The 27907-nt window shown below is 38.0% G+C and overlaps 1 protein-coding gene and 1 non-coding gene across 2 annotated transcripts; both read left to right on the forward strand.

Annotated features, from left to right (window-relative positions):
- The first annotated feature begins 512 nt into the window (after positions 1 to 512).
- Positions 513 to 27907, forward strand: TMEM106B (transmembrane protein 106B). The gene is made up of 8 exons (XM_004265542.4): positions 513 to 719; positions 3019 to 3240; positions 6336 to 6399; positions 10487 to 10646; positions 19519 to 19659; positions 19917 to 19966; positions 20724 to 20777; positions 21511 to 27907. The coding sequence occupies exons 2-8, from the start codon at positions 3021 to 3023 to the stop codon at positions 21647 to 21649; spliced, it is 828 nt and encodes a 275-aa protein (XP_004265590.1). The 5' UTR covers positions 513 to 719; positions 3019 to 3020; the 3' UTR covers positions 21650 to 27907.
- On the forward strand, positions 11931 to 12005 carry TRNAR-CCU (transfer RNA arginine (anticodon CCU)). Its single transcript has one exon. It is a non-coding gene; the product is annotated as a tRNA-Arg (tRNA).

A 27907-nucleotide genomic window follows, 5' to 3' on the forward strand; every position in this document is an offset into this window, starting at 1 on the left:
TTTAAGCGAGGATCTCCCTAAGCACTGGGGGGAGGAGGGTGACACCACGTGCAAAAACAAAAACAATCAAAACAAAACCGCGGCTGTTTCCTTCTAAGTTCTAAGTTCTAAGTTCTAAGTTAAAATATATGTGACTTTTCGGCTACCAGACATGTGTCTACCAACCAGTTTATCTCACTTCCCAGCGTCGCGAGTGTCAGGACCACTTGAAGGGCGTGGACGAAGAGGCTGCTCAGCTCAGGGCTGAGGCAGGCAGTACACGTCTTTCCCCTCTGCAAAGGGAAATAGCCGGACAGGGAAAAACGGAGGTGGGACTAGTATTTTCAAATCTTCCAGTGATAGGGCAGCCAAATTTCACCTCTAAGTCTTGGGAGACCAAGGTAACAAAACGGAGAGCGCATAAGCACAGACGCACCTTAGGTAGCTCCCTTCAGAGCTTTAGGAAGACGAAGAAAGCACGCATGCGTGGTGCACGCTTCCGGGCCACACCTCCTCCTCTCCGGGAGCGCTCTGCGCAGGCTCGGGCGCAGGTTGCAGCAGAGAGGGGCCTCAGCTGTTGTGGTTATTGTGCCGCCCCTCCCCCACCCGGACCCAGCGGCGACCCGTCGCTGCAGGCCCGTTGCTCTAGCCCCAGCACCGGGGACTAAGGACTCCGTGACCCTGTCTTCGGGCCTGTCCGCGCCGGAGCAACTCGGGACTGCGTAGCACCCCGCATGCCGGTGAGCGACCCGGTACGCGCAGCCTCCAGGTCCCCTTAGGGAGCGGGGCCGAGCGGGCACCCTGAGAAGAGCCGAGCCGGATGAGGAGGTGGAGGAGGGGAGGCTACGGGGCCGCTGGACACGCGCGGAGACCGGGGAGGGGCTCTGGGCTGGGTTATGGAGGTGTGTCATCACCTCTTATCCGGGCCCAGCTTCCTGCCTAGGGGCTCCGGACTTCGGCTCTAGCCGGGCGCACGGGAGAGATTCCAGGTCCCCACACCTTGAGTGGCCAGGTGGCCCCTGGTTTTCCTCTTTTTGAGTTTTCTTGCCCGACTGCCTGTATTTTATCTTTAACCTTTCCAAAGTAGGCAGGCTGTATCCTGGGTTTCGTTGATGTAGCTTATGAAAGGCGCCGACTTCCTTCGTTCGGAAGATCACGATCCATTTAAATTGGGTGGAGTCATGTACTTTTTTTTCCTTTTTTCGTAAGGAGTCTAAAGTTCGGGTTGGTTTTAAGTAAATTAAGGGATTTTGATAAAAATATTGAGCACAGGGGCCTAGCACCTCTTTATTATAAACTAAGGAGTCTCCAAGAATAAAAGTTGTTAAACTTAGCAGTGCTCTGGGGAAAATCCAATAGGGAGGGCAGGGATGCCCAGTACCTGACGAAGTCTGGCACTTGTCCATTAGCCTTGATAAAACAAACACCAGTCCAAGGCCGACTGTATCAAGGCAATTGTTACATAAGTATAGAAAGCAGGCCCAGACTGAGAGCCACTTGTTCTTGCCTTCTGTGTCTTTTCCCCTCGTAAGGCATTCCAGTGGGAGGCACCCTATACCTCTGTTAACTGAGATCGTAAAAGGGTGCCACTGAGGCCCATTGATCTCAGCTCATCTAATATTTCACATAGGCCCCAAGGTCAAAGTGTGTGGGGACAGTGATGTTAATTCACCCCTGAACCACCTGTGACTGGCAAGTATTGGTTTGGCTTGCATTTAATGTCTTCGAGCAAAATCAAGAGAAAATAATGCATTTTTAGGAGTCATAAATCATTCACGTTTTTTAACTTAATGGGCAATGTGTATATAAATTTTTTAAAAATAGTAAAAATCAGCATCTTTATTCATCATTCTGAAGTTTTAAGTTTGTCTAGAGTCGTATAATTTTTTATCCTGCTGTTTACAGTGTGTTTGGGTGACCCTAACACATGGATGGCATGCCACTTTTAAAAAGCAAACTTGTCTTCATAGCATAAGATAAATTGAATTATTTTGAGTGTCAGTTTTCCTCATTCACATCAGTTCGAATTTTTTAAAGAAATATGTCTCTTTATATGAATGCCTTTAATAATCTATTTTTAGGAACTGATAAAAAATATATGGTCAAATTTAGAAAGAGAAGGAATGTATTATTTTTAAATTCAGCTTTCCCGCTTTGTTAATTTGTCCTCAGAATGTCAACTGATTAGAATATATGACTTTTTAAGTTTTTTTAATACTTAAAATTGTGGCTTAAACTGCAGTGTTACTGCATTACCTATCTGCAGAGGTTATTTTGATATAGGTACTAGCACTAATTATTTATTTTTATTTGTCTTTAAATTTATATTTAATTTCCCTCCTGTATTTTTGATACTGTCATCCTAAAATTTTGAAATTAATGTTCTAAATTTTGCTGCTTTGTATTGGTGAATTATAGTCAATATTTTAGAATATTAATTTCATAATTTTAACTCCACCAACTGTTGAATGGAAGAAAAATCTGGAGGTTTTTTGAGCTGTTTTTTGTTGCAAGTATTTAAATGTTTAAAGCAAGAAATGTGAGGATGAGAAAGACTGGGGATTTTATTTATCACATAGGGGCATGAATTTTAGAAGGCTGAAAAATACTACTTTGATATTTCCTGGTGATACCTAGTTGTAATTTGCCCAAAGCCACTTTTGCCTTCAGTGCTAATGATTTAAAGGTAGAATGTGTTTTTGTTTTAGTCTAAGAAAAGTGAAGTCCATGTGTTTCTTTTCAGAGAACTCTTAAGTAAGTGGAGACTTTTGTCAAATTTTAATGTTGTTTGAAAGCCCATTCTTACATAACTCTGATATATCATTTCATAATATTTTGTTAGAAAAACACTTTTGGACTCTAGTAAATGGCTCCCTTGTTTCAGACATTATTTTGATTGAGTATAATTCTAATCCAGATAGTGATTTGAACGCTCCCTTGAAGGTTGTTCTAAATTAATTTGATCAGTATAAATATCCTATAATGTTCCTGAGTATACATCTTGACTGAAGTTTACTGTAAGATGTTTTTTTTTCTTAGACATGGGAAAGTCTTTTTCTCATTTGCCTTTACATTCAAATAAAGAAGATGCTTATGATGGAGTCACATCCACTGAAAATATAAGGACTGGATTGGTTAATAGTGAAATACATAATGAAGATGGAAGAAGTGGAGATGTCTCTCAGTTTCCATATGTGGAATTTACAGGAAGAGACAGTGTCACTTGCCCCACTTGTCAAGGAACAGGAAGAATTCCTAGGGGTATGTGTTATTGCACTGTTTTTTCTTTAAAGAATGATTCCAAGTGTTTGCACAAATACTATGTAATCCGTGGGTCTGAGCACAACCCTTTATGTTTTAAAAGACTTAGAATTAGTTAAAACCTCATATCAGTTATCTTCAGTCAAAAGGACACAAAGAAACAAACATAAAGATTTTAATTAGGGTCCTAAAGCACTCTTCTACTTCCAGTATCTTTTCTTTCCCACCTGCAATTATAGCAGATATGCAGCATCTCTTGACTGTAAAATTTTAGTCCTGTTTGGCATCAGTAGAAGTCATATCACAGTCACCTTGCCATATTGAGTGTTAGGAGCAATTTAAGTAATGTGGTGACCTAATATTTCTGATTCGTTATTTAAAGAATAATAATAAGTTGATCATGCACTAATTAGTTATTTTTTAAAGGATCTACATGAAGAGGGATGGTATATGAAGATGAGCCATATAGGAAAAAAAAATCAGTTTGTGGCATGTCATAGGGGAAGTCAGTAGGGAGTAATCTCCACCAGCTGTTTATAGGCTACTTTAGTAGCAATGGCAATAGGTAGCAATAGTAAAAGTACCTTGTACTATTCCCATTTTCTGCTTGGTTGAATTGATATTTGACCCTGGAGAGACCCCGAGGGTAGGACAAAATGACAATATAAGGCTTTATCTTTGCAGAGGTAGTAGGTATTTGAGAATAAAAGGATTATTGTAGTTACAGGTATTAATGTACCAGGCTGGGGGCAGGGAGAGGGCTGGAGTCTCATTTTTGCAATCTGGATACTATATTTTTGAGGTATAGCTAGTAGGCATTTTTAGCAGCCTGGATGTACACTGTGGATAGTAAGATTGAGGAGGAATTCAGAGGTATTTTTTGTCTGAGCAACTGGAAGAATGGAGTAGCCATTTATTAAAATGGAGAAAAGAAGGTTTGAGTGTATGTGTCAGGTGAGAGATCAGGAGCTCAGTTTTAGATATGTAAGTTTGGAGATGCATATTTGACATCTAAATGGATATGTTCAATAGGAAGTTAGTTATAATAAGGGCCTGGAATTCAGATGCAAGGCCTAGGCTGGAGTCATCAGTGTATAGATGATACTTCAGGTGAGTTGGATGACAGCACCAAGGTTGTCAATGTGAATAGAAAACAGAAGAGACTTTAGCACTGAACATTGGGGCATTGCAACATTTTGGGTCAGTGACATGAGAAAGAATTAGCAAAGGACACTAAAAAGAGCAGCTAGAGTAGAAGTAGGAAATCCCTTTGTCTGTGGTGTCTTAGAAGATAAATGAAGAAGATATACTCCTTGGTAGAGGAGAGATTGATCAACTATGTTAGACCTGATCAAGTAATGTGAGGACTGAGAACTGGCCGTGGGATTTGGTGACTTAGAGGCCACCTTTAAAAGAGCAGTTTGGGTAGTCTGCAGAAGAATGTATAGCATGTGTAGAGTAGGATCAGGAGTGCATAGAAGGAGCAAAGTTATAGTCAGAAAATAGCTTTTTTGAGGAGTTTTGCTGTTTCAGAGGAAAAGGAGAGAAGAGAGGTGGTAGCTAGAGGGGGCTATACATCAGGAGAAGAATTTTTTAAAGATGGAATGAATAATATGTTTGTATGCTGATGAGATTTTTCCATAGAGAAAACATTGATAATGCAGGCAACAGAAGACAATTATTAGATCTAGTGCACAAGTGCAGAGGGCTGCTCCTCCAGAGAAGCATGGGCAATTTGCTCCCAGCAGTAGAAGGGAAGGTAGAGTATATGGACACAGAGGCAGGTGGGTGGGTGGGTGGGTAGATGTGGTGGTAGCTGGTGGAAGTTCTCTTTGCCACATCATGAGCTGAGAGTAAGGATAGGGGAGAAGATATTGGAGGTTTGAAGAGAAAGTGGAAGTTATGAAATTGTAGTTTGGGAGAGTCAGATTAAGAGTATGCACTTTTTTTTTTGGGCTGTGCCACACGGCTTGCGGGATCCGTGACCAGGGATCGCATCCAGCCCTACGGCAGTGAAAGTACAGAGTCCTAACCACTGGAACACCAGGGAATTCCCCAGATTGAGAGTATGAACTAGAGAAATATAGGCGGCATTATTAAGGGCCACTTGAGATAGTAATCTAAATGAGACTAGTGAGCATAGTTGTTTGTGTTTCTTTATCTACTTTTAGCTGTGTGGATATAGGCACAGTCGCCAAAGGGTTGGTTTTAACCAGTTGCAGTTTAGACAGATGAATACCACCAAACAAGATAGGATATGTACACACACACACACACACACACATACGTATTATATATATTATTTATATGTGGGTATGGTAGGGGGAGTGTAGATGAGGGGGGACTTGTGGAGGGAGCAGGGAGGAATAATGAAAGTATTATGGAAAGCTTTAAAAGAGAACTTGACTGCGGTGCTTTGATAGTTCATACAAAGAGCCAAGTTGTGATAAGATTGGAAAATTGGCATTTAAAAGTCCATTTATCCATTAAAGCATATGGATAATGCTCAACCCAAGAAAGAAATACTGAATTTTGAAGTGACTTAATGTGGAGAGGTGTGTGACCTGAAAGAGTCCTGGAAGACTGTGTATAAATAGGGGTTCTTGGAGCATGAGACTTAATATGTGTCAGTTTTGGTTTTCAGGGGAGATAGTGTAGGAACCTCTGCAGATATAGGGGTTTCAGGACAGCGGTAACAATATGTTTCTTCTGCTCTCATTCAGATAATCTAATTGAAGTCTTAATGGAAAACTGTGGGGAATAGAAAACTGGGTGAAGGAAGGCCTGGTAAATTCAGATCTTCTGAAAGCTGGGACTTTTTAGATTTTTTTTCTCAGTGGAAGAAAGAGTTACTCTTTCTCATTCTTTATAATATTTTTGTTAGCTAGAAATCTAGGTATGAAAAAACACAATATCTGCTTTGGAACTCAGCTGCTACTGGATAATTTTTGAAGATGTTGAGAGCAGTTTACTAAAGGAATGAGATGAGAACCAGGTAGTATTCTGGTCTTTCCAAACCAGACTTTGATGAGGAACCACTAAATTTTTAATTAATCATGTTAATAAATTTCTAAATCTAATTCTTTTACTTTTAGGACAAGAAAACCAACTGGTGGCATTAATTCCATACAGTGATCAGAGATTAAGGCCAAGAAGAACGTAAGTGATTATAAGAAAATGGCAGATTTTTTGTATTTTTTGCTTTTTATATTATGTATAAGTAAATATTTTAATTAAAACTATTCAAAGGAAAAATGCTATCAGGTTGTTAAGTTAAACCATCATATACTTTATGTCATTAAATAAAAAAAGGATTCCTGATTGTGGTAAGTTCTTGAAAAGTACTTGAGAGAAATGGTGTAGAACACAAGCCAAGGAAATTGAGCATAAATGTAATTGGAGTCCCTGAAGAAAATCAAAGGAGGCAAACTGAACAAATAGCAAACATTTAATTCAAGATCACTTCCCTGAAGTAAAGCAATACGTGAATCTACATATTGAAAAGACGAGGACTTGGGCTTCTCTGGTGGCGCAGTGGTTGAGAGTCTGCCTGCCAATGCAGGGGACACGGGTTCGAGCCCTGGTCTGGGAGGATCCCACATGCCGCGGAGCAACTGGGCCCGTGAGCCACAACTACTGAGCCTGCGCGTCTGGGGCCTGTGCTCCGTAACAAGAAAGGCCAAGACAGTGAGAGGCACGCGCACCGCGATGAAGAGTGGCCCCCGCTTGCCACAACTAGAGAAAGCCCTCGCACAGAAACGAAGACCCAACACAGCAAAAATTAATTAATAAACTCCTACCCCCAACATCTTCAAAAAAAAAAAGACAAGGACTTCCCTGGTGGACCAGTGGCTAAGTCTCTGTGCCCCCCATGCAGGGGGCTCAGGTTTGATCCCTGGTCAGGGAGCTAGATCTCGCATGAGGCAAGAAGATCCTGCGTGCCACAACTAAGACCGGGCACAGCCAAACAAATAAGTAAATATTTTTTTTTAAAGTTTAAAAAAAGAAAAGACATACCATAATTTTGGAAATAATCAACCCTTCTTAGTGAAATTACTGGACTTCAAAGGTAAAAACAGAAAACTGAAAAGCCCCTTTGAGCATCCAAGCAAAGGATCGATTAATTTATAAGGGATAGAAAATCAGATTGGCATGTTACTTCTTGACCACAATGCTTTAAACACATAAGCAGTAGAACAGCATGTCTAAGTCATCATGGAAAGAAAATGAACCCAGGAGTTTATAAACAGTCAGTCTGACCCTTTATTTTATAATATATAGACAGTTACGAATGTGCAAGAAATTAGGGTTAATTTCCTAACCCTAACAAGCAGAGGGAATAGCACCTGAAAGGGCCAGAGGAGTGGTCCAGCCTTCAGATGTATGGCTAAAGTAAACAGCACTGTGGGAAAGTGGTACAGATGAGGCTAGAGAAAATAACAAGGACCAGACCCTGGCACCTGTAGTAAGCTAAGAAATCTGAGAACTTATAGGAAGCTCCTCAAGAATTTTTAGGAGTTTCAAATTTGTAATAAAAAACAGTAACTCTCAATATGTAGTAAAATTATAATATTTTGGGAAAACTGTGGTTCTTTATAAGTTGGAGTTGTGATGGGGTAGTCAAGAAATTATTAATTGCTTTTGTCTCCATACTTTAGCTATGTCATTTAATCCTCAGAACAAACCTACAGGTTTTAAAATGGAGGAAAAGAGTAAATTACCTAAAATGTTGCAAATATGAAATGGCAGATATAGAATTGTAACTTGAGTCCAAATAAACCACACAACCTTCATAACTTTATCAGTACTGTATACTTTGCAGGATTCTGTTACTGTCCCTAGAGCCATAAGAAAAATTATTACTGATGAGTTTTGTAATGGAGATCTATGTACTTCATCAGTGAACTAGCCAATTTTTCAATTTGGTATGAAATACTAAGTGGAATGTTATTTTATTGTCCCACCAGGTTTAGTAATATTTGTTATGGCTGTAAGCTTTGGGCACAAAGTAATTTAGAATACTGATTCATATATTCACACCTAGAGCTGACTTACAGGCCCTAGGTACCAGAGTGTGGTGGGCTCACCTGCCCATGAGAAATAAAAACACTAAAGTGTAAAAAAATCCAACAATGTTCACATTTTTATCATGATTTTTAAACTGTTTTTATACCTTTTTAAGGTGTTTTGGTGTATAATGGGCACTATAAGTGTGTGTTTAAACTACCTATTAGGTAATCCAGTAGTGATCACCACCCTACTCAGGTTGGAAGTCCAGAGTGAGTGAGTGGGAACTTCTCTCTTTGCTCCAGATAGCAGTACAGGTCAAGTAGTAATGATTTAGTGAATTTTTGTTTGTTTTATTTTATTTTATTTTATTTTGCGGTACACGGGCTTCTCACTGTTGTGGCCTCTCCCATTGCGGAGCACAGGCTCCGGACGCGTAGGCTCAGCGGCCATGGCTCACCAGCCCAGCCGCTCTGTGGCATGTGGGATCTTCCCGGACTGGGGCACGAACCCGTGTCCCCTGCATTGGCAGGCGGACTCTCAACAACTGCGCCACCAGGGAAGCCCTATTTTGTTTTTTGATAAACAATTTTGCTCTCTTTTCTTAACTTGGACAACTTAAAATACTCAGAAACATTTATAAAACATCTGCAAGAGGTACTTGAAATAACTGTTGTGAGGGATAAGATGAGATCCATCAGGGCATTTAGGTACAGATCTCTTTAGGGAAGAGAGGATGGAGGAAAGGATAAAACAAGAATTTTTTGGATGGCTAGAATCTAAGGAAAAGATAAACTAAGTGACGTGCAAGACAGAAAAAGAAGCCAAAAGAAGGGTGCTGTGGGCTTTGACAGAGCGCTGTTTATTGGAGAAACCAGGGAAATTCTTTCGTCCCTGAGTGTCCGTGGGGAGATTGCTTCCAGGAGCCCTCGCATATACCAAAATCTGCTGATGCTCAAGTCCCTCATGTGAAATGGCATAGTACAGTCGACCCTCCACATCTGAGGTTTCAAATCTGTGGATTCAACCAACCATAGAGGGAAATTTTGATCCATGGTTGGTTGAATTCAGGGATTAGAAACCCACAAATACTGGAGGGCCGACTGCAGTGTCTTGAAACTCTAGTTTTGTTGGTAAACCTAAAGAGGCAGTTTTCATCTATGGAAATAAAGAGTGAGAGATGGAAGAGAAACACTTCCATCTGGGAGGTAGATGAATAGCAAAGTCATGCGAGTTTTTTTTTTCCTTGTATTATCTCTGCATAATAATATCCCCTTTCTTGATTTTAAAGAAACAGTTTAACAGCATCTTCAAAGCAGACATGATTAATGTAAACAATATTTTTAAAAAGGAGTACAGGGACTTCCCTGGTGGCACAGTGGTTAAGAATCTTCCTGCCAATGCAGGAGACACGGGTTGGAGCCCTGGTCCGGGAAGATCCCACATGCTGTGGAGCAACTAAGCCCGTGCACCACAACTACTGAGCCTGTGCTCTAGAGCCCGTGAGCCACAACTACTGAGCCCGCATGCTGCAACTACTGAAGCCCACGCGCCTAAAGCCTGTGCTCCACAAGAGAAGCCACTGCAATGAGGAGCCTGTGCACCACAAAGAAGAGTAGCCCCTGCTCGCTGCAGCTAGAGAAAGCCCATGTGCAGCAACGAAGACCCAATGCAGCCAAAAATAAATAAATAAATTTATTTTAAAAATACGTAAAAAGGAGTACATAAATAGTTTCAGATGAGGAAACTCAAAACAGACTGTCTTAGTGAGACTGATGAGGCATATGGTTATGTCATTACATTTTTAAGGGCTTCATAGGTGGTTCTGATGAGCAGTCACTTTAGGGAATCATATAATGCCAAAACTCATATGTGAAAATTCTGCTTCAGTGAATTCATCAGGGAGTCTTGAAATCTGTACTTTTATAAAGCTCCCCAGCTTGATTCTGATGAGCAGCCTGGTTTGGGAATCACCACAGTAAATGTTCTATCTATAATAAGCCTGAAATCCTAGTCTCCAAAAAGGTAAATATGTCTTTTAAGGAGACCATTTTAACACTCAATAGATTCAAAACTAAGTCTGTGCAATACTTTTATAATGTAAAAAGTTGGTAAAAGTCATACATCTTTTCCTGCTGGTATAAAAGGGGAAAAATTCAAAATGAAAATGTCTTCTCTAAATGTTTCATTATGTAATTTTTGATGCATGTATATTTAAATATTCCATTTTCCTTTTCAGAAAACTGTATGTGATGGCTTCTGTGTTTGTCTGTCTGCTTCTTTCTGGACTGGCTGTGTTTTTCCTTTTCCCTCGCTCTATCGACGTGAAATACATTGGTGTAAAATCGGCATACGTCAGTTATGATGTTCCAAAGCGTACAATATATTTAAATATCACGGTAAGTACATATTTATATTAAAAATATTTGACTTCATTCTTTTTTTTTTTTTTTTTTTGCGGTACGCGGGCCTCTCACTGTTGTGGCCTCTCCCGTTGCGGAGCACAGGCTCCGGACACGCAGGCTCAGCGGCCATGGCTCAGCAGCCATGGCTCAGGGGCCTAGCCGCTCCGCGGCATGTGGGATCTTCCCGGACTGGGACACGAACCCGTGTCCCCTGCATCGGCAGGCGGACTCTCAACCACTGCACCACCAGGGATGCCCTGACTTCATTCTTTTATCATGTTAAGCAGCACCTTTGTCCTTATTGAGAGAACATTAAAGGTAACACTCAGTTTTCTTTCTGTATGTCTGCTATATTGACCTTTTCTGTCATTTCTGATTCTGCTGAAAATAGCAAATTGGCAAATTCTGTGTATTCAGAATCATTTAGCATTTGAAGATGCCTTTGGGAGGGTAAAATAAACAAAACAATTAATTACTGGGAAAAAAGTAATTACAATCTATTTACTTTTCAGCATTTGACTCTGAATAGCTTCTAGCCAGATGTTAACATAGTTAGTTCAATACATGTTATACATGTAACATTTTCATTTCCTTGTGTTTTGTGAAGCACAATTTTTGCCATCTTTAACAGACCATTCCCTTGTTTTAAAAGGTAGAGAACAAGTGAATGATTTCTCTTGCAAATTAGTATGTGTGAAAACCTGTGTTTCTCAGGACAGTGGTTTTTAGGACTCTACAGCCTTCCCACACTTGAAAACAAACAAGCAAACAAACAAACACCTCAGAGAAGGTCTTGTACCTGTTTTACATGTTAACATTTATTTGAAAAAAGCATGGTTTGCAAACCACCGTATTATTAAAAAGGAATATATATGTTGCTTCAGGCTTTAAGGTACATCTGTGTGGCAGTGATTTGTTTGGAAGAGAGATATTGGACTTCAGTTGGTTTTCCTCAAAGAGGTGGTTGGTATGCTTGAGGCTGAGGTAGAGATGCCTGTGGTGCTGGTTGGGAGGACGGGGATTTACAGGGACAGGAAGTGAAACGGAATGTATGTTAAAGTGGAATTACTACTTAATTATAGGAAAAAAAGAACTCCCATGAATTCATTTATCCTCATGGCGTACCGTCAAACGTTGTCAACCTTTAAAAAACAACAGAAGAATTTTTAAAACCCTGGGAATTCTCTGGCAGTCCAGTGGTTAGGACTCTACTCTTTCACTACTGAGGGCCCAGGTTCCATCCCTGGTTGGGGAACTAAGATCCCACAAGCTGGGACTTCCCTGGTGGTCCAGTGGGTAAGACTCTGAACTCCTAATGCAGAAGGGGCCCAGGTTTGATCCCTGGTCAGGGAACTAGATCCCTCATGCATGCCACAGCTAAGAAGTCTACATGCTGCCACTAAGAAGCCTGCATGCTGCAACTAAAGATCCCACGTGCCGCAACGAAGACCTGGCACAGCCTAAATAAATAAATATTTTTTAAAAAAGATCCCACAAGCTGCACTGTGCAGCCGAAAAAAAAAACTATATACATGGAAAAAATATATATGCATAAAACATAACACAGTACTCATTGTAAATCATTTCCTATCATTGGGGAATTATTGTTGGGTATTTTTCCACTGTAACAGCCGTTTGGAAAAAGGAACAAATTTTCCCTTTTTCTGTGGGGTTTAAAACAGTGGGCGGATATTTTTGGCCAACCTCCAGAGTCTGTTTTACTATTAAATAACTGTAAATTTATAATGAAAAGTAATAAAATTTATGTGCTGGGCCATTTTAGATACCAGAAAGTATATTTAAATGTAAATATCTTACTTTATTTTAAATAATTATTCAGGAATTCCCACTTTTAGGGGTACTAGTACTTGACTAAATTGAGAAAGTGTGAACATTAAATAGGAAATAGGTTTATTATATAGATAAACATTAGGTTTAACTAGATGACAGTGAGAAAAAAGCTGAGATTTCTCACGGGGGGAAGATGGTGGAAGAGTAAAACGCGGAGATCACCCTCCTCCCCCCAGATACATCAGAAATACATCTACACGTGGAACAACTCCTACAGAAAACCCACTGAACGCTGGCAGAAGACCTCAGACCTCCCAAAAGGCAAGAAACTCCCCATGTACCTGGGTAGGGCAAAAGAAAAAAGAATAAACAGAGACAAAAGAATAGGGACGGGACCTGGACCAGTGAGAAGGAGCTGTGAAGGAGGAAACGTTTCCACACACTAGGAAGCCCCTTTGCGGGCGGAGACTGTGGGTGGCGTAGGGGGAAAGCTTTGGAGCCGCGGAGGAGAGCACAGCAACAGGGGTGCAGAGGACAAAGTGGAGAGATTCCCACATAGAGGATCAGTGCCGTCTGGCACTCACCAGCCCAAGAGGCTTGCCTGCTCACCCACCGGGGTGGGCGGGGGCTGGGAGCTGAGGCTCTGGCTTCGGTCAGATTGCAGGGGCAGGACTGGTGGCGTGAACACAGCCCGAAGGGGTTAGTGCACCACGGCTAGCCGGGAGGGAGTCAAGGAAAAAAAGCTGGACCTGCCAAAGAGGCAGGAGACTTTTTCTTCCCTCTTTGTTTCCTGGTGCGCAAAGAGAGGGGATTAAGAGCGCTGCTTAAAGGAGCTCCAGAGACGGGCGCGACCCACGGCTATCAGCGCGGACCCCAGAGATGGGCATGAGACGCTAAGGCCGCTGCTGCTGCCACCAAGAAGCCTGTGTGCGAGCACAGGTCACTCTCCACACCTCCCCTCCCAGGAGCCTGTGCAGCCCGCCACTACCAGGGTCCCAGGATCCAGGGACAACTTCCCCGGGAGAACTCACAGCGCGCCTCAGGCTGGTGCAATGTCATGCTGGCCTCTGCCGCCGCAGGCTCGCCCCACATCCATACCGCTCCCTCCCCCCGGCCTGAGTGAGCCAGAGTCCCCGAATCAGTGGCTCCTTTAACCCCCACTTCTGCAAGCCAGAAGGGAGTGGCAGGACGTATTAAAAGTGATGAAGGAGAAAAACCTACAACCAAGATTACTCTACCCAGCAAGGATCTCATTCAGATTTCATGGAGAAATTAAAACTTTTACAGACAAGGAAAAGCTAAGAGAATTCAGCACCACCAAACCAGCTTTACAACAAATGCTAAAGGAACTTCTCAAGGCAAGAAACACAAGAGAAGGAAAAGACATACAATAACAAACCCAAAACAATTAAGAAAATGGGAATAGGAGCATACATATCGATAATTACCTTAAATGTAAATGGATTAAATGCTCCCACCAAAAGACACAGACTGGCTGAATAGATACAAAAACAAGACCCATATATATGCTGTCTACAAGAGACCCACTTCAGACCTAGGGACACATACAGACTGAAAGTGAGGGGATGGAAAAAGATATTCCATTCAAATGGAAATCCAAAGAAAGCTGGAGTAGCAATTCTCATATCAGACAAAATAGACTTTAAAATAAAGACTATTACAAGAGACAAAGAAGGACACTACATAATGATCAAGGGATTGATCCAAGAAGAAGATATAACAATTGTAAATATTTATGCACCCAACATAGGAGCACCTCAATATATAAGGCAAATACTAACAGCCATAAAAGGGGAAATTGACAGTAACACTTTCATAGTAGGGGACTTTAACACCCCACTTTCACCAATGGACAGATCATCCAAAATGAAAATAAATAAGGAAACACAGCTTTAAATGATACATTAAACAAGATGGACTTAATTGATACTTATAGGACATTGCATCCAAAACCAACAGAATACACATTTTTCTCAAGTGCTAATGGAACATTTTCCAGGATAGATTATATCTTGGGTCACAAATCAAACCTTGGTAAATTTAAGAAAATTGAAATGGTATCAAGTATCTTTTCCGATACAACACTATGAGACTAGATATCAGTTACAGGGAACGATCTGTAAAAAATACAAACACATGGAGGCTAAACAACACACTACTTATTAACGAAGTGATCACTGAAGAAATCAAAAAGGAAATCAAAAAATACCTGGAAACAAATGACAGTTGAGACACGACGACCCAAAACCTATGGGATGCAGCAAAAGCAATTCTAAGAGGGAAGTTTATAGCAATATAATCCTACCTTAAGAAACAGGAAACATCTCGAATAAACAATCTAACGTTGCACCTAAAGCAGTTAGAGAAAGAAGAAAAAGACCCCAAAGTTAGCAGAAGGAAAGAAATCATAAAGATCACATCAGAAATAAATGAAAAAGATATGAAGGAAACAATAGCAAAGATCACTAAAACTAAAAGCTGGTTCTTAGAAAAGATAAACAAAATTGATAAACCATTAGCCAGACTCCTCAAGAGAAAAAGGGAGAAGACTCAATAGAAATGAAAAAGGAGAAGTAACAACTGATACTGCAGAAATACAAAAGATTATGAGAGATTACTACAAGCAACTCTATGCCAATCAAATGGACAACCTGGAAGAAGTGGACAGATTCTTAGAAATGCACATCCTGCCAAGACTGAATCAGGAAGAAATAGAAAATATGAACAGACCAATCACAAGCACTGAAATTGAAACTGTGATTAAAAATCTTCCAACAAACAAAAGCCCAGGACCGGATGGCTTCACAGGTGAATTCTATCAAACATTTAGAGAAGACCTAACACTTATCCTTCTCAAACTCTTCCTAAATATTGCAGAGGGAGGAAAACTCCCAAACTCATTCTATGAGGCCACCATCACCCTGATACCAAAACCAGACAAGGATGTCACAAAGCAAGAAAACTACAGGCCAGTATCACTGATGAATATAGATGCAAAAATCCTCAACAAAATACTAGCAAACAGAATCCAACAGCACATTAAAAGGATCATACACCATCATTAAGTGGGGTTTATTCCAGGAATGCGAGGATTCTTCAATACTTGCAAATCAATCAACATGATACACCATATTAACAAATTGAAGGAGAAAAACCATATGATCATCTCAATAGATTCAGAGAAAGCCTTCAACAAAATTCAACACCCATTTATGATAAAAACCCTGCAGAGAGTAGGCATAGAGGGAACTTTCCTCAACATAATAAAGGCCATATATGACAAACCCACAGCCAACATCATCCTCAATGGTGAAAAACTGAAACCATATCCACTTAGATCAGGAACAAGAGAAGGTTGCCCACTCTCACCACTCTTATTCAACATAGTTTTGGAAGTTTTAGCCACAGCAATCAGAGAAGAAAAGGAAATAAAAGGAATCCAAATCGGAAAAGAACAAGTAAAGCTGTCACTGTTTGCAGATGACATGATATACTATACATAGAGAATCCTAAAGATCCTACCAGAAAACTACTAGAGCTAGTCAATGAATTTGGTAAAGTAGCAGGATACAAAATCAATGCAGAGAAATCTCTGGCATTCCTATACACTAATGATGAAAAATCTGAAAGTGAAATCAAGAAAACACTCCCATTTACCACTGAAACTAAAAGAATAAAATATCTAGGAATAAACCTACCTAAGGAGACAACAGACCTGTATGCATATACCATATTCTTGGATCGGAAGAATAAACATTGTGAAAATGACTCTACTACCCAAAGCAATCTACAGATTCAATGCAATCCCTATCAAACTACCACTGGCATTTTTCACAGAATTAGAACAAAAAAATTCACAATTTGTATGGAAACACAAAAGACCCCAAATAGCCAAAGCAATCTTGAGAACAAAAAATGGAGCTGGAGGAATCAGGCTCCCTAACTTCAGACTATACTACAAAGCTACAGTAATCAAGACAGTATGGTACTGGCACAAAACCAGAAAGATAGATCAATGGAACAGGATAGAAAGCCCAGAGATAAACCCATGCACATATGGTCATCTTATCTTTGATGAAGGAGGCAGGAATGTACAGTGGAGAAAGGACAGCCTCTTCAATAAGTGGTGCTGGGGAAACTGGACAGGTGCATGTAAAAGAATGAGATTATATCACTCTCTAACACCATACACAAAAATAAGCTCAAAATGGATTAAAGACCTAAATGTAAGGCCAGAAACTATCAAACTCTTAGAGGAAAACATAGGCAGAACACTATGACATAAATCCCAGCAAGATCCTTTTTGACCCACCTCCTAGAGAAATGGAAATAAAAACAAAAATAAACAAATGGGACCTAATGAAACTTAAACGCTTTTGCACAGCAAAGGAAACCATAAACAAAACCAAAAGACAACCCTCAATATGGGAGAAAATATTTGCAAATCAAGCAACTGACAAAGGATTAATCTCCAAAATTTACAAGCAGCTCATGCAGCTCAATAACAAAAAAACAAACAACCCAATCCAAAAATGGGCAGAAGACCTAAACAGACATTTCTCCAAAGAAGATATACAGATTGCCAACAAACACATGAAAGAATGCTCAACATCATTAATCATTAGAGAAATGCAAATCAAAATTACAATGAGATATCATCTCACAATGGTCAGAATAGCCATCATCAAAAAATCTAGAAACAATAAATGCTTCAGAGGGTGTGGAGAAAAGAGAACACTCTTGCACTGCTGGTGGGACTGTGAATTGGTTCAGCCACTATGGAGACCAGTATGGAGGTTCCTTAAAAAACTACAAATAGAACTACCATATGACCCAGCAATCCCACTACTGGGCATATACCCTGAGAAAACCATAATTCAAAAACAGTCATGTACCAAAATGTTTATTGCAGCTCTATTTACAGTAGCCAGGAGATGGAAGCAACCTAAGTATCCATCATCGAATGAATGGATAAAGAAGATGTGGCACATATATACAATGGAATATTACTCAGCCATAAAAAGAAACAAAATTGAGTTATTTGTAGTGAGGTGGATGGACCTAGAGTCTTTCATACAGAGTGAAGTAAGTCAGAAAGAGAAAGACAAATACTGTATGCTTACACATATATATGGAATCTAAGGGGAAAAAAATGTCATGAAGAACCTAGGGGTAAGACGGGAATAAAGACACAGACCTACTAGAGAATGGACTTGAGGTTATGGGGAGGGGTAGGGGTAAGCTGTGACAAAGTGAGAGAGTGGCATGGACATATATACACTACCAAACATAAAATAGATAGCTAGTGGGAAGCAGCTGCATAGCACAGGGAGATCAGCTCGGTGCTTTGTGACCGCCTAGAGGGGTGGGATAGGAAGGGTGGGAGGGAGGGAGATGCAAGAGGGAAGAGATATGGGAAAATATGTATATGTATAACTGATTCACTTTGTTATAAAGCAGAAACTAACACACCATTGTAAAGCAATTATACTCCAATAAAGATGTTAAAAAAAAAAGTGAGATTTCTGTAGGTTTTCTATCAGTATTTTGAGAAATGTAATTATATAGTATTACTTTTGTTTCTTAAAATGAGTAGTATATATTACTATTCCTACTCTTTTTTAGTAATATTTATTGTCTTTCTAATTATGAAAATGTTTAATTATCATTATAAGACATTTGAAAAATACCATAATGTATATCTTTACTTCTATCCAGGCCTGACTATTAACATGTAGTCTGCCCTCCATATCCACCAGTTCTGCATCCATGGATTCAATCAACCTGATTGAAAATTTTTTTTTTTAATTCAGAAAAATTTGTTTTTTATAAATTAATTTGTGGGGGGTTTTTTTGGCTGTGTTGCGTCCTCATTGCTGTGCGCGGGCTTTCTCTAGTTGTGGCGAGCAGGGGCTATTCTTCGTTATGGTGTATGGGCTTCTCATTGTGGTGGCTTCTCGTTGCAGAGCACGGACTCTAGGCACTCGGGCTTCAGTAGTTGTCGCATGCGGGTTCTAGAGCGCAGGCTCAGTAGTTGTGTTGCACGGGCTTAGTTGCTCCGTGGCATGTGGGATCTTCCCGGGCCAGGGATTGAACCCGTGTCCTCTGCCTTGGCAGGTGGATTCTTAACCGCTGCGCCATCAGGGAAACCCTATCTGTTATTTCTTGATTTAACATTTTTCTTTTTTATTTTGTTGACTGTTTTCTAAAATAATTTGAAACAATTGTTTTAAGTTAGAATTGCAAAAGTTGGCCCCAGCTGTTAAGTATAGAAATGATACAACTGCATTTCTTTCCAACCAGTTTTGAATCTATCCCATTTCTTCTCAAAAGTGACCTGCTAGAAATCTCTACTCATGTAGTTAAAATACTAGTTTTTTTAAATAGAAAGTTTATTTAAAGTTGTGTTTAACATTTTAAAATGTTGTCTTTGTATTTAATCGAATCGGAAGTAGCTTAGTCAGTGAAGATGTACATGTTAACATTTAGAAAATTTTTGATGAAATTTTAGAATTTTTTATTGAATTTTTGCTAAGGCTACAAATACATTTTCTAACATTCATTTTTCTGTATTCTTGTACTATACATTTTCTGGGCCTACTTTTTAAAAGTATGTGTTCATTGTAGGCATTTTATATACATAGTACTCATGCATATGGGCTTCCCAGGTGGCGCAGTGGTTGAGACTCCGCCTGCCGATGCAGGGGACATGGGTTCGTGCCTTGGTCCGGGAAGATCCCACATGCCGCAGAGCGGCTGGGCCCGTGAGCCATGGCCCCTGAGCCTGCGCGTCTGGAGCCTGTGCTCCGCAACAGGAGAGGCCACAACAGTGAGAGGCCTGTGTACCGCAAAAACAAAAAAAAAAACATAGTACTCATGCATAAAACCATATAATTGGTTCATTGAATGTTCTTGACATTTTTGGTGATACTTTCCTTCCTCCTAATAAATTAGGCATAGCCACAGCTGGAGAGTCATCTTCTGTATTAATTTTGATTCATATTATGCTTATTCTAAGATAACTTGTACATTTTGTGCCTCCTTTCTTTTTCAGAACACACTAAATATAACGAACAATAACTATTATTCTGTTGAAGTTGAAAACATCACTGCACAAGTTCAGTTTTCAAAAACAGTTATTGGAAAGGCACGCTTAAACAACATTACCAATATTGGTCCACTGGATATGAAACAGGTAAGCTTCATTCATGAAATACTTTGGAGGAGTTAAACAAGTCTCAAGTTTGTGTATCATATTAACTTGACGGAGATGGGGGATTTCTTAAAGAACTAGACTTTGAATTGTATCCCATACATGTGTAAGAAAAAGTCCTAGAATCAAACCCATAAAGGGAGAAATTTCCAAACTCTTTGAAGTTACAAAATGTATCTGAAATACTTGATGTTTTGATCCTGTTCTGTATTGATTTATTTTTATTTTTTGCCTTTCAGATTGATTATACAGTACCTACTGTCATAGCAGAAGAAATGAGTTATATGTTGTAAGTTCTGATTTTTAATTATTTTCTCTCATTAAATTATAAAGAGTAAGTATGTGTAGGTGTGAATATATATATATGTTTAATTTCCCATCATCTTAGAAGTGACAAGACCACATTTTGGAATATTCCTTCCGGCCTCTGATCATCTCTCTTCTTCTCTTCTCCCCTTTCAACATGTATAATGTTAATGTATATATACGTATACACATAATTTTATTTTCAGAATTAGGATCATATACACCATGGCACTTTTTATTTACTATGTTATGAGAATCATAATCTCACATATTCTAGTATTTGTTTCTGATTTAGTATAGGAGGACTAAAAATGCTAATGATGTTTAGAACTCTATTGCTGGTTTGAAGTTGTAAAGCTTTTAAATTAGGTCTAAATGATTATTAGCTCTTGTTAAGTAAAAAATAGTGATATATTTTTATCATCTTTTGATGTCAGCTTGATATAGAATTTCTGAGTAACTAATAAACTGGCTACTAAAATTTCAAAAGGTAAACAAAAAGTGAAAATAATAAGTAGACAACTCTACAACTGCTGTAGTATGAAGGCATAGAATAAGAAGCCATGAAAATATTAATCATCATTTGAGATACAGAAAATGCTCAACCATTAAATGCTTATTTATTATATCTTCTTAATAGTATTTCTGTTAGCTTTAACATAGGAAGAGGAACTGTAATTAAACTATTTTAAATTTATAATGTCAGTTTGTGTTTATTCACATTGTTTTTTCTTTAACAGTGATTTCTGTACACTGACATCCATCAAAGTGCATAACATAGTACTCATGATGCAGTAAGTACAAATTTTTTTTTGAGAGATTCTTTGTTTAAAAACTTTATATGTATAACATTGGCTTAGAGTATACACATATTTATAAATGTTGTCTCATTTGGGTTTTAAGCCTTACAGGAGTGCAATGAGGTGAAGTAAATAGTGTCCCACTTTACACATGAGGAAATGGGAGCTCAGAGGAGTAGTGAAGGATCACACAGCTGCTAAATAGTGAATCTGAACCTTGCAAGAACTTGGGGAAATGGTAGAAATTGGGATAGAGAGAAGGATGAGCTCAACACCCAATTCCTTGCTGCCTGTGGTCGGCAGTAACAGTAGTGAAGACCAGGAATGGTTTGCAAATCGGGTGTTATCCTAAGCCATGAAAACACTGTAGGTTATAGGTTGGGTATTTGGGCCATTAGCTAACATTTGATTAACCTTTTCCTCTGATGAGAGAACTGTGTGATTATTTTTAAAAGTGCACTGAACTAAATATATTTTTAATTAAAGATAGGTGTTTTGAAAAAATACATTTTTGTATATAATTATTTTTGGATAGGGCTTTCTCAGCCAGCATTCCTGTTGTCTATTGGGGAAATATTCCCTAAAAGGCCCATGTCCACAATATTAAGTTATCATTAATCAAATAATCTCTCCCTGGAGAGAATTTTGATATATAAAGTGTTCTCACTTTAGAAAGCTTTTTTATATATAACTCTTCAGTGTTTCTCCCCATTTATTTTGTTTTTAGAGTTACTGTAACAACAACTTACTTTGGACACTCAGAACAGATATCCCAGGAGAGGTACCAGTACGTTGATTGTGGAAGGAACACAACGTATCAGTTGGGGCAGTCTGAATATCTAAATGTACTTCAGCCACAGCAATGAAAACTGAGAGATGCACCTGGAGAAGAAATACCTATTGACATTTTCCAAACTCTGAAGGATGAGGTACTTACTTCCGGATAGGAGATCTTAAATTGAACAACCTAAAGTTTACACTTCTGTTTTAAAAGTACAGCTAAGAGTATGTGGACTTGTAGGTTATTACAACTCTCTACTCTGTGTTCATGATATTTGTACCAGGATCTTTTACTTGAATCTAAATTTACTGATTGGTTTTCTTTGTTCCTGGTCCCCAAAGGGGAAAACTAAGACTTCTCCTACAGGATAAATAATTATTTAAAATTCATAGCTCTAATCACTACTGAAAACATAATTGATGATTTGTGATGAATATAATTATGTGATGAACATAATTTGAGAAACTTTATTTCTGAATGTTTTTATAGAAAATTACTGTGGGCCTATTCGTGAAGACATTTAAAGAGTAACCTTTCTTTTTTCCTGTTTTATAAATTCCCTTTGCTACTTGGTAGTATTTCAGCTATATGCTATTTTAGCTTTTAGCTAAATGTTTTTATTTTTTCATTTTGAAATCCTACTCATTTGCATGTTTTTGTCAGTCTTACTTCAAGCTGTTGCTTGCATAACACTTAATAAACCAAAATAATCTTTGCAGAATTCTGTACCTAAAATTTTTTAAAACCCCTAAATAATGGGTTTCACATGTCTTTCCATGTTAGTTATAGTTGTGTGAAATTTTTATGTAATCTTCAAACATCATTTAATGTACAGTATTGTAAATAAATTCTGCATGGCTTTTATGTAGCTTTAATAAATGTCAAATAAAGTGATACAGATTTAAAATATAGTAAGTTGCTCATAAAAATTTGTAAAGAAAGGAAAATGATATTCAGAAACCTCTAGAATGTATGTTTCCAATTACATATTAGATCAGGCATAACATAGATTTGAAATAAAATATTTTGATGCTCCACTTTTTTTAATGTTGCTTTTCATACTAAAGAATTATGAATACACTTACTTTTCAGAACTGTTAGGTACCCAAATGATCAATTTTATGAATGTTTTAGAGGAGGAAGTTATTTCTTTGGTAAAATTATCCAAGAAATCCTGTTATTAAATTACGGTGGCTATAGCAAAATAAAACCTATATTATGCTTTTAAAAATTACTTTGCACATCATGGATATCATGCCCCTAGCAGTTACATTTTTAAAGGTTTCTACTTTTGGTTTGGATTTTATTTAAAATTGTTTTCAAGTGTAAATTATTGACTTATTCAGTTTGCTATTTTATATTTTTAATACCATTTTGCATTTGGGCTTTTTGCCTTTTTGGTTACCACGTTCTGAGTACCTTTTAAATACCTACCACTGAGCATAGGGGCTGACTGTGATACCAAAAACAGTAAGTGGCTTGAGAGTAGTTTCCTATGTTCCCTAGTGACAGAGATCAGGTTACCCCTCTCCCAAAGTGCCTAACATGGGTCTGAAACATTCCTATTATAAGTCTGACTCTCTCAACTATAGAACATGAGCTTTATTTAATTAGTTAGAGCTAATGAAGCCCTCCTTTCTGCCTTTAAACCTACTCAGGTTTCCCCTTACTTAGCTTTCATATTACTTTCTCTAAGTTTTCCTCAGTGAACATTTAAATGGGTGAAATGCACTAACTTCTTTTTTTTTTAACTAGTCTTCCCTTAATCCATCGCTAACTCATCCATCCTTACTGTTAAACTAAAATCACGCCTTTAAATTTATTATGGATTTTGTAGTCCAACCCAATCTTTAATATTTTTTCTGCTATGTTTTTTGACTACTCCCCTTCTCCTTGAAATTGCACTTTTCTAATGTGTGTTCTATTTGTATTTTTCATGTCATTCTCATTTCATTTTTTCTCATTCTCCTATCTTTTGATATCTTTTAACGAGTAGTATCCAGACCCTCTTCTGCCTCAAAATTTCTACTCCTGTATCTTCAGCAATCACCTGTATTAAGGCTTCCAGCTCTGTTTCTACATACCTGACAGTAACCTGTCTAGTTTCTCATTTAGCTAATGCCTTAGAGATAACAGTATTTCAGTGACTGTGTAAAAATCAGACATTGTTAAAAATTTTTTTATCATGTTTTGTTCTCACCTGCCCTTATGTCCCATTTCTTCAAAATCATTCTTCAGATATGCCTCCTTCAAAAATCAATCCTGATTTATTTTCCTGCTTTGTATCTTTTTTTTTTTTTTTTTTTTTTGCGGTACACGGGCCTCTCACTGTTGTGGGCTCTCCCGTTGCAGAGCACAGGCTCTGGACGCACAGGCTCAGCGGCCATGGCTCACAGGCCTAGCCGCTCCACGGCATGTGGGATCTTCCCAGACTGGGGCCAAACCCGTGTCCCCTGCATCGGCAGGCGGACTCTCAACCACTGCGCCACAGGGAAGCCCCCTGCTTTGTATCTTTTAACCTTGGAAAACTATATAGTGTAAATTAAATGGACTTTTCTGTTGATGTGTAGCTTTAATATCCTTTTAGAGTGCATGCAGAGTATCTGCTGAAGAGACAGAAAAGTGAGAGAACATTTGCTTTTACTGACTTAGTTTTGAATTTTTTTATTCATTCTTTAAATTAAAAACTCTTTATTACACCTACTTTCTGTGGAGTTCGAGTGAGAAAAAACTGGAATTTAAAATAAGTTAAGAAAAACCAGCAGTAGAAAAATAAAGATTACCTGTGACTACTTTCAAAGAGGGTTAAGTAACTGCCAGAAGAACCCTAGAGCAAAGCAGGCTGTAAATTAATAAAACTACAAAAGCACATTAAGGTGAAGCAGATTTATAGCCATTAAAAAAAAAAAATATGGAAAGGATGGATGAGGCTTTAACTTTTCTTAGGTCATTGTCCAATGCAGTTTCTTATGTGGTAATAGGATTTTTTTAAAACGGCTCTCAGACCTTATTCAGAAGATGTGGTAAAGATGTTACAGTTTTTTTTTTCTGATAATTCCAAGAATAAATTTCTCGTAAATTGCACCTTAAGTAAACTGGTCATTCTAACCAAATCTAATACGTAACCAGCCTACATGTTTTCATATTACGTTTATATAGCACTGTGCCCTTTTCAGAATTCTTTCATATGTTTTTCTCATATCATTTGCCATCGTCCTGTGAGTCAGAAAATGAGGGTAGTAGGATCCTCCTCTTTTAGAAAAGGAAAAAGAGGCATGGAGAAGTTGAGGGACTTGCTGAAGATCTCATATTTAGTAAATAGTTTAATTGAGGCCAGACCTAGTTTTCCTGTCACCCATATCTGTGCTCTGTCATTTAAAACACCCATTGGAAAGCCCTGTTGACTCAGGTTAGTATAAATAAAAATTAGAGAAAACGTTCACGTAGGTAATGGTGACAATCACAATAATACTGATGGACTAAGATTTGGGGTATCTTGAAACTGGTACCTTAAATGTTTTAAATGGGAAATGTAAAATATTTTGGAGCATGATCTGTAGGTTAATTTTCTGTTAAAATTTAGTACTCTGTGATCATTCCAGTAAAGATAATAGATATGTTTCAGAGTAGACTAATTATAAATAATAGAGATTAGTGGATTGAGATTTGAAACAGTAACAGTTTGAAAATAAGAGCTATCAGGTAAACTGCTTGAGGTTTCTTAATAACCATCTTTACTACATAACATGTAAATGGCTGTGGTTTTGTGTTCATTTTTTCCATGCTTTTTTTGTTTGTTTAAGCCAATGAGGTAATTATTTTCTCTAAGAATTCATGACAAGAAAATAAAATTCACTTCAGATCTTCTGAATTGTAGTTTGGGAATAACACAGTGTGGTGTTCAAATAGATAGGAAGTGACTGCCAAAACACAATAAAAGTAACTTAGGAGACTTCAAATGTCAGTCTAATTTGTGGTTCTTAGCCTTATCATTATTGCAATATAATTCTGGATGTTTAATTGGAGGACATGTCCCCAACTTTCCCTCATGCCATTTTGTTTGTTTTTTAAAAGTTTTAAAATAAACAATTCTTTGTATAATGAGTATATCTTATTTAAGAAAACGGTTTGTTAGGTACTTGACCCCAAAGTCACTGCTCAGTATCGCTAATATTTATTGGTTAATTACTATGTCACATACTGTACTGTACTAACCTTTCATGTGCATTATCTTATTATCCCTCAGAAGAGTTCTTTAAGGTAGTTACTGTCATTGCCCCCCCCATTTTATCTCTGAGGAAATTGAGTTTTAGAGAAGTTAAGGAGTATGTATAAGTTGGAAAGTGGCAGATTAGAGATTCAAAACAGGTCTGTTTGACTCAAGCATCATTGTTCTTACAATAAGCATATTTTCTTTCTAGCCTTTGAAAATGTTTTAGTCATAAAAATGTGTTGGATATTGCACTTAATATAGAAGACTGAGGTTTTTGATAGTATTTTCAAGAATACTATTAAGATGCTTTATTATTTTGTAGATCTTTAATATAAAAATGTTTATCATTTTTTTAGCTATTAATACTTATCTGTTAGATGGATTTTTTTCTTTATAAAAGATATAAAAATTTAAATTTACAAATATATATCAGGCTTCCTTGATAAGCAGTATGAATGGAATTTCAAGTTATTAGTTTGTAAGCCAAAGGTTACTCACCAGAATGTCTTGATTTTTAGCTCATAACATCTGGAAACAGTAACTACTTGGCTCAAATACATCTAAGAAGAATTAATTTTATTTCTGTCTTTTTTGTAATATCAGATTTTAAATGAGATGTTAAACTATTTTAAAGAAAAAATGTTTGAGAGGGTGGGGTAAAAAGACTGTGAAACATTATTTCTTTAAAAAATGTATTTTTACATGAAAACAAGATATATTTGCAATGTGTTCAATCAAAACATTCACTTCTATATCCCAGATCTACATATTTCAAAGTAAAAATGTTCACTTGTCAGCTGAAATTCCTGATTAGAACTAATATTTGTTTATTTTTGTGCTTAGAATGTAAATTTCACAGTGGATTTTTTGTTTTGTTTTGTTTTTTTCTGGCGGTACGCGGGCCTCTCACTGTTGTGGCCTCTCCCGTTGCGGAGCACAGGCTCCGGACGCGCAGGCTCAGCTGCCAGGGCTCACAGGCCCAGCCGCTCCGCGGCATGTGGGATCCTCCCGGACCGGGGCACGAACCCATGTCCCCTGCATCGGCAGGCGGACTCTCAACCACTGCACCACCAGGGAAGCCCCACAGTGGATTTTTTTTTAATTTACCTTTAATTTGGATAAAAGCAAGTGATATATACTACAGGGGTAAAAATGGTAATTTTCATTTTAAAAAAAACTACCAATGTGATTATATTTTTAGTTCTTTTTACTCATGTTTAGTAGAGGCTTTAAATTAAAAAATACACTATGGTCTGTATTGACCCAAAAAGTATTCCATAAATTAATTTAACAAATATATGGCAAGCTTTTCATAGCTATAGCTAATTCTTCTAGAAGGAAGTTGTTGCCTTCTGTTTAATTACATTAATTGAAATGTGTTTAAGAGAAATGTTTTCAGCATATTTTGTATACTGAAAAAAAAATAGGGTTAGTATTGGGCCAATGGCCAAGAGGTAACGTTACTACCTTGTAGACTGTTACAGTTCAAATTGTCCCACTTCCCCCAGAATTTTAGAAACTAGAAGTCTGGGAGATTCTGTATCAGCTGTACTCTGGTGATTCTAAATGCTGTAAGTACTGTTCATCTTTTGTTATTGTGTGAGATGGGAAAAAATGCCAGATTGCAAAAGATGCATAATTTCATTGTATAATGGTTTGTTTTAGGCATAAAATATCAGCAAGCCTTGTCTTGTGTGTTTTGTCTTATATTTCCTTATAGAACTAAATTAAGTAAGATTTTGGGAAATGATTTTAAATGCTTTCCAAGGTGACCTGCTTGGTCAGATATTTGAATGATGGCATTGCTGAGTAGACTCTAATCCATGATTCTAATTGTGGAATAAAGAATAATGTAGAGCGTGAGACTATGTTTGGGCACTTACTCTTCATTTATATTAGGTATTACCCTCCATCATAACATACTTACTAAATTTCCAAGTTGAGCAGTTCTGTAATTGTAACAATTGTTGCTGTACCTGTAACAAAACATGCTTATGATAGTAAAATGAATAGAAGCGCCCCCAAATACTATTTTTTTAATTCACTTGTAACTGTTCCTCTTATAATTGTGTATGACAGAATCAAATTTGTAAAAATTTTAGCATGAAAAATAAAATTTGTATCAGTCAA

This window comes from Orcinus orca, chromosome 9 (assembly GCF_937001465.1).
Source record: "Orcinus orca chromosome 9, mOrcOrc1.1, whole genome shotgun sequence".
NCBI lineage: Eukaryota > Metazoa > Chordata > Mammalia > Artiodactyla > Delphinidae > Orcinus > Orcinus orca.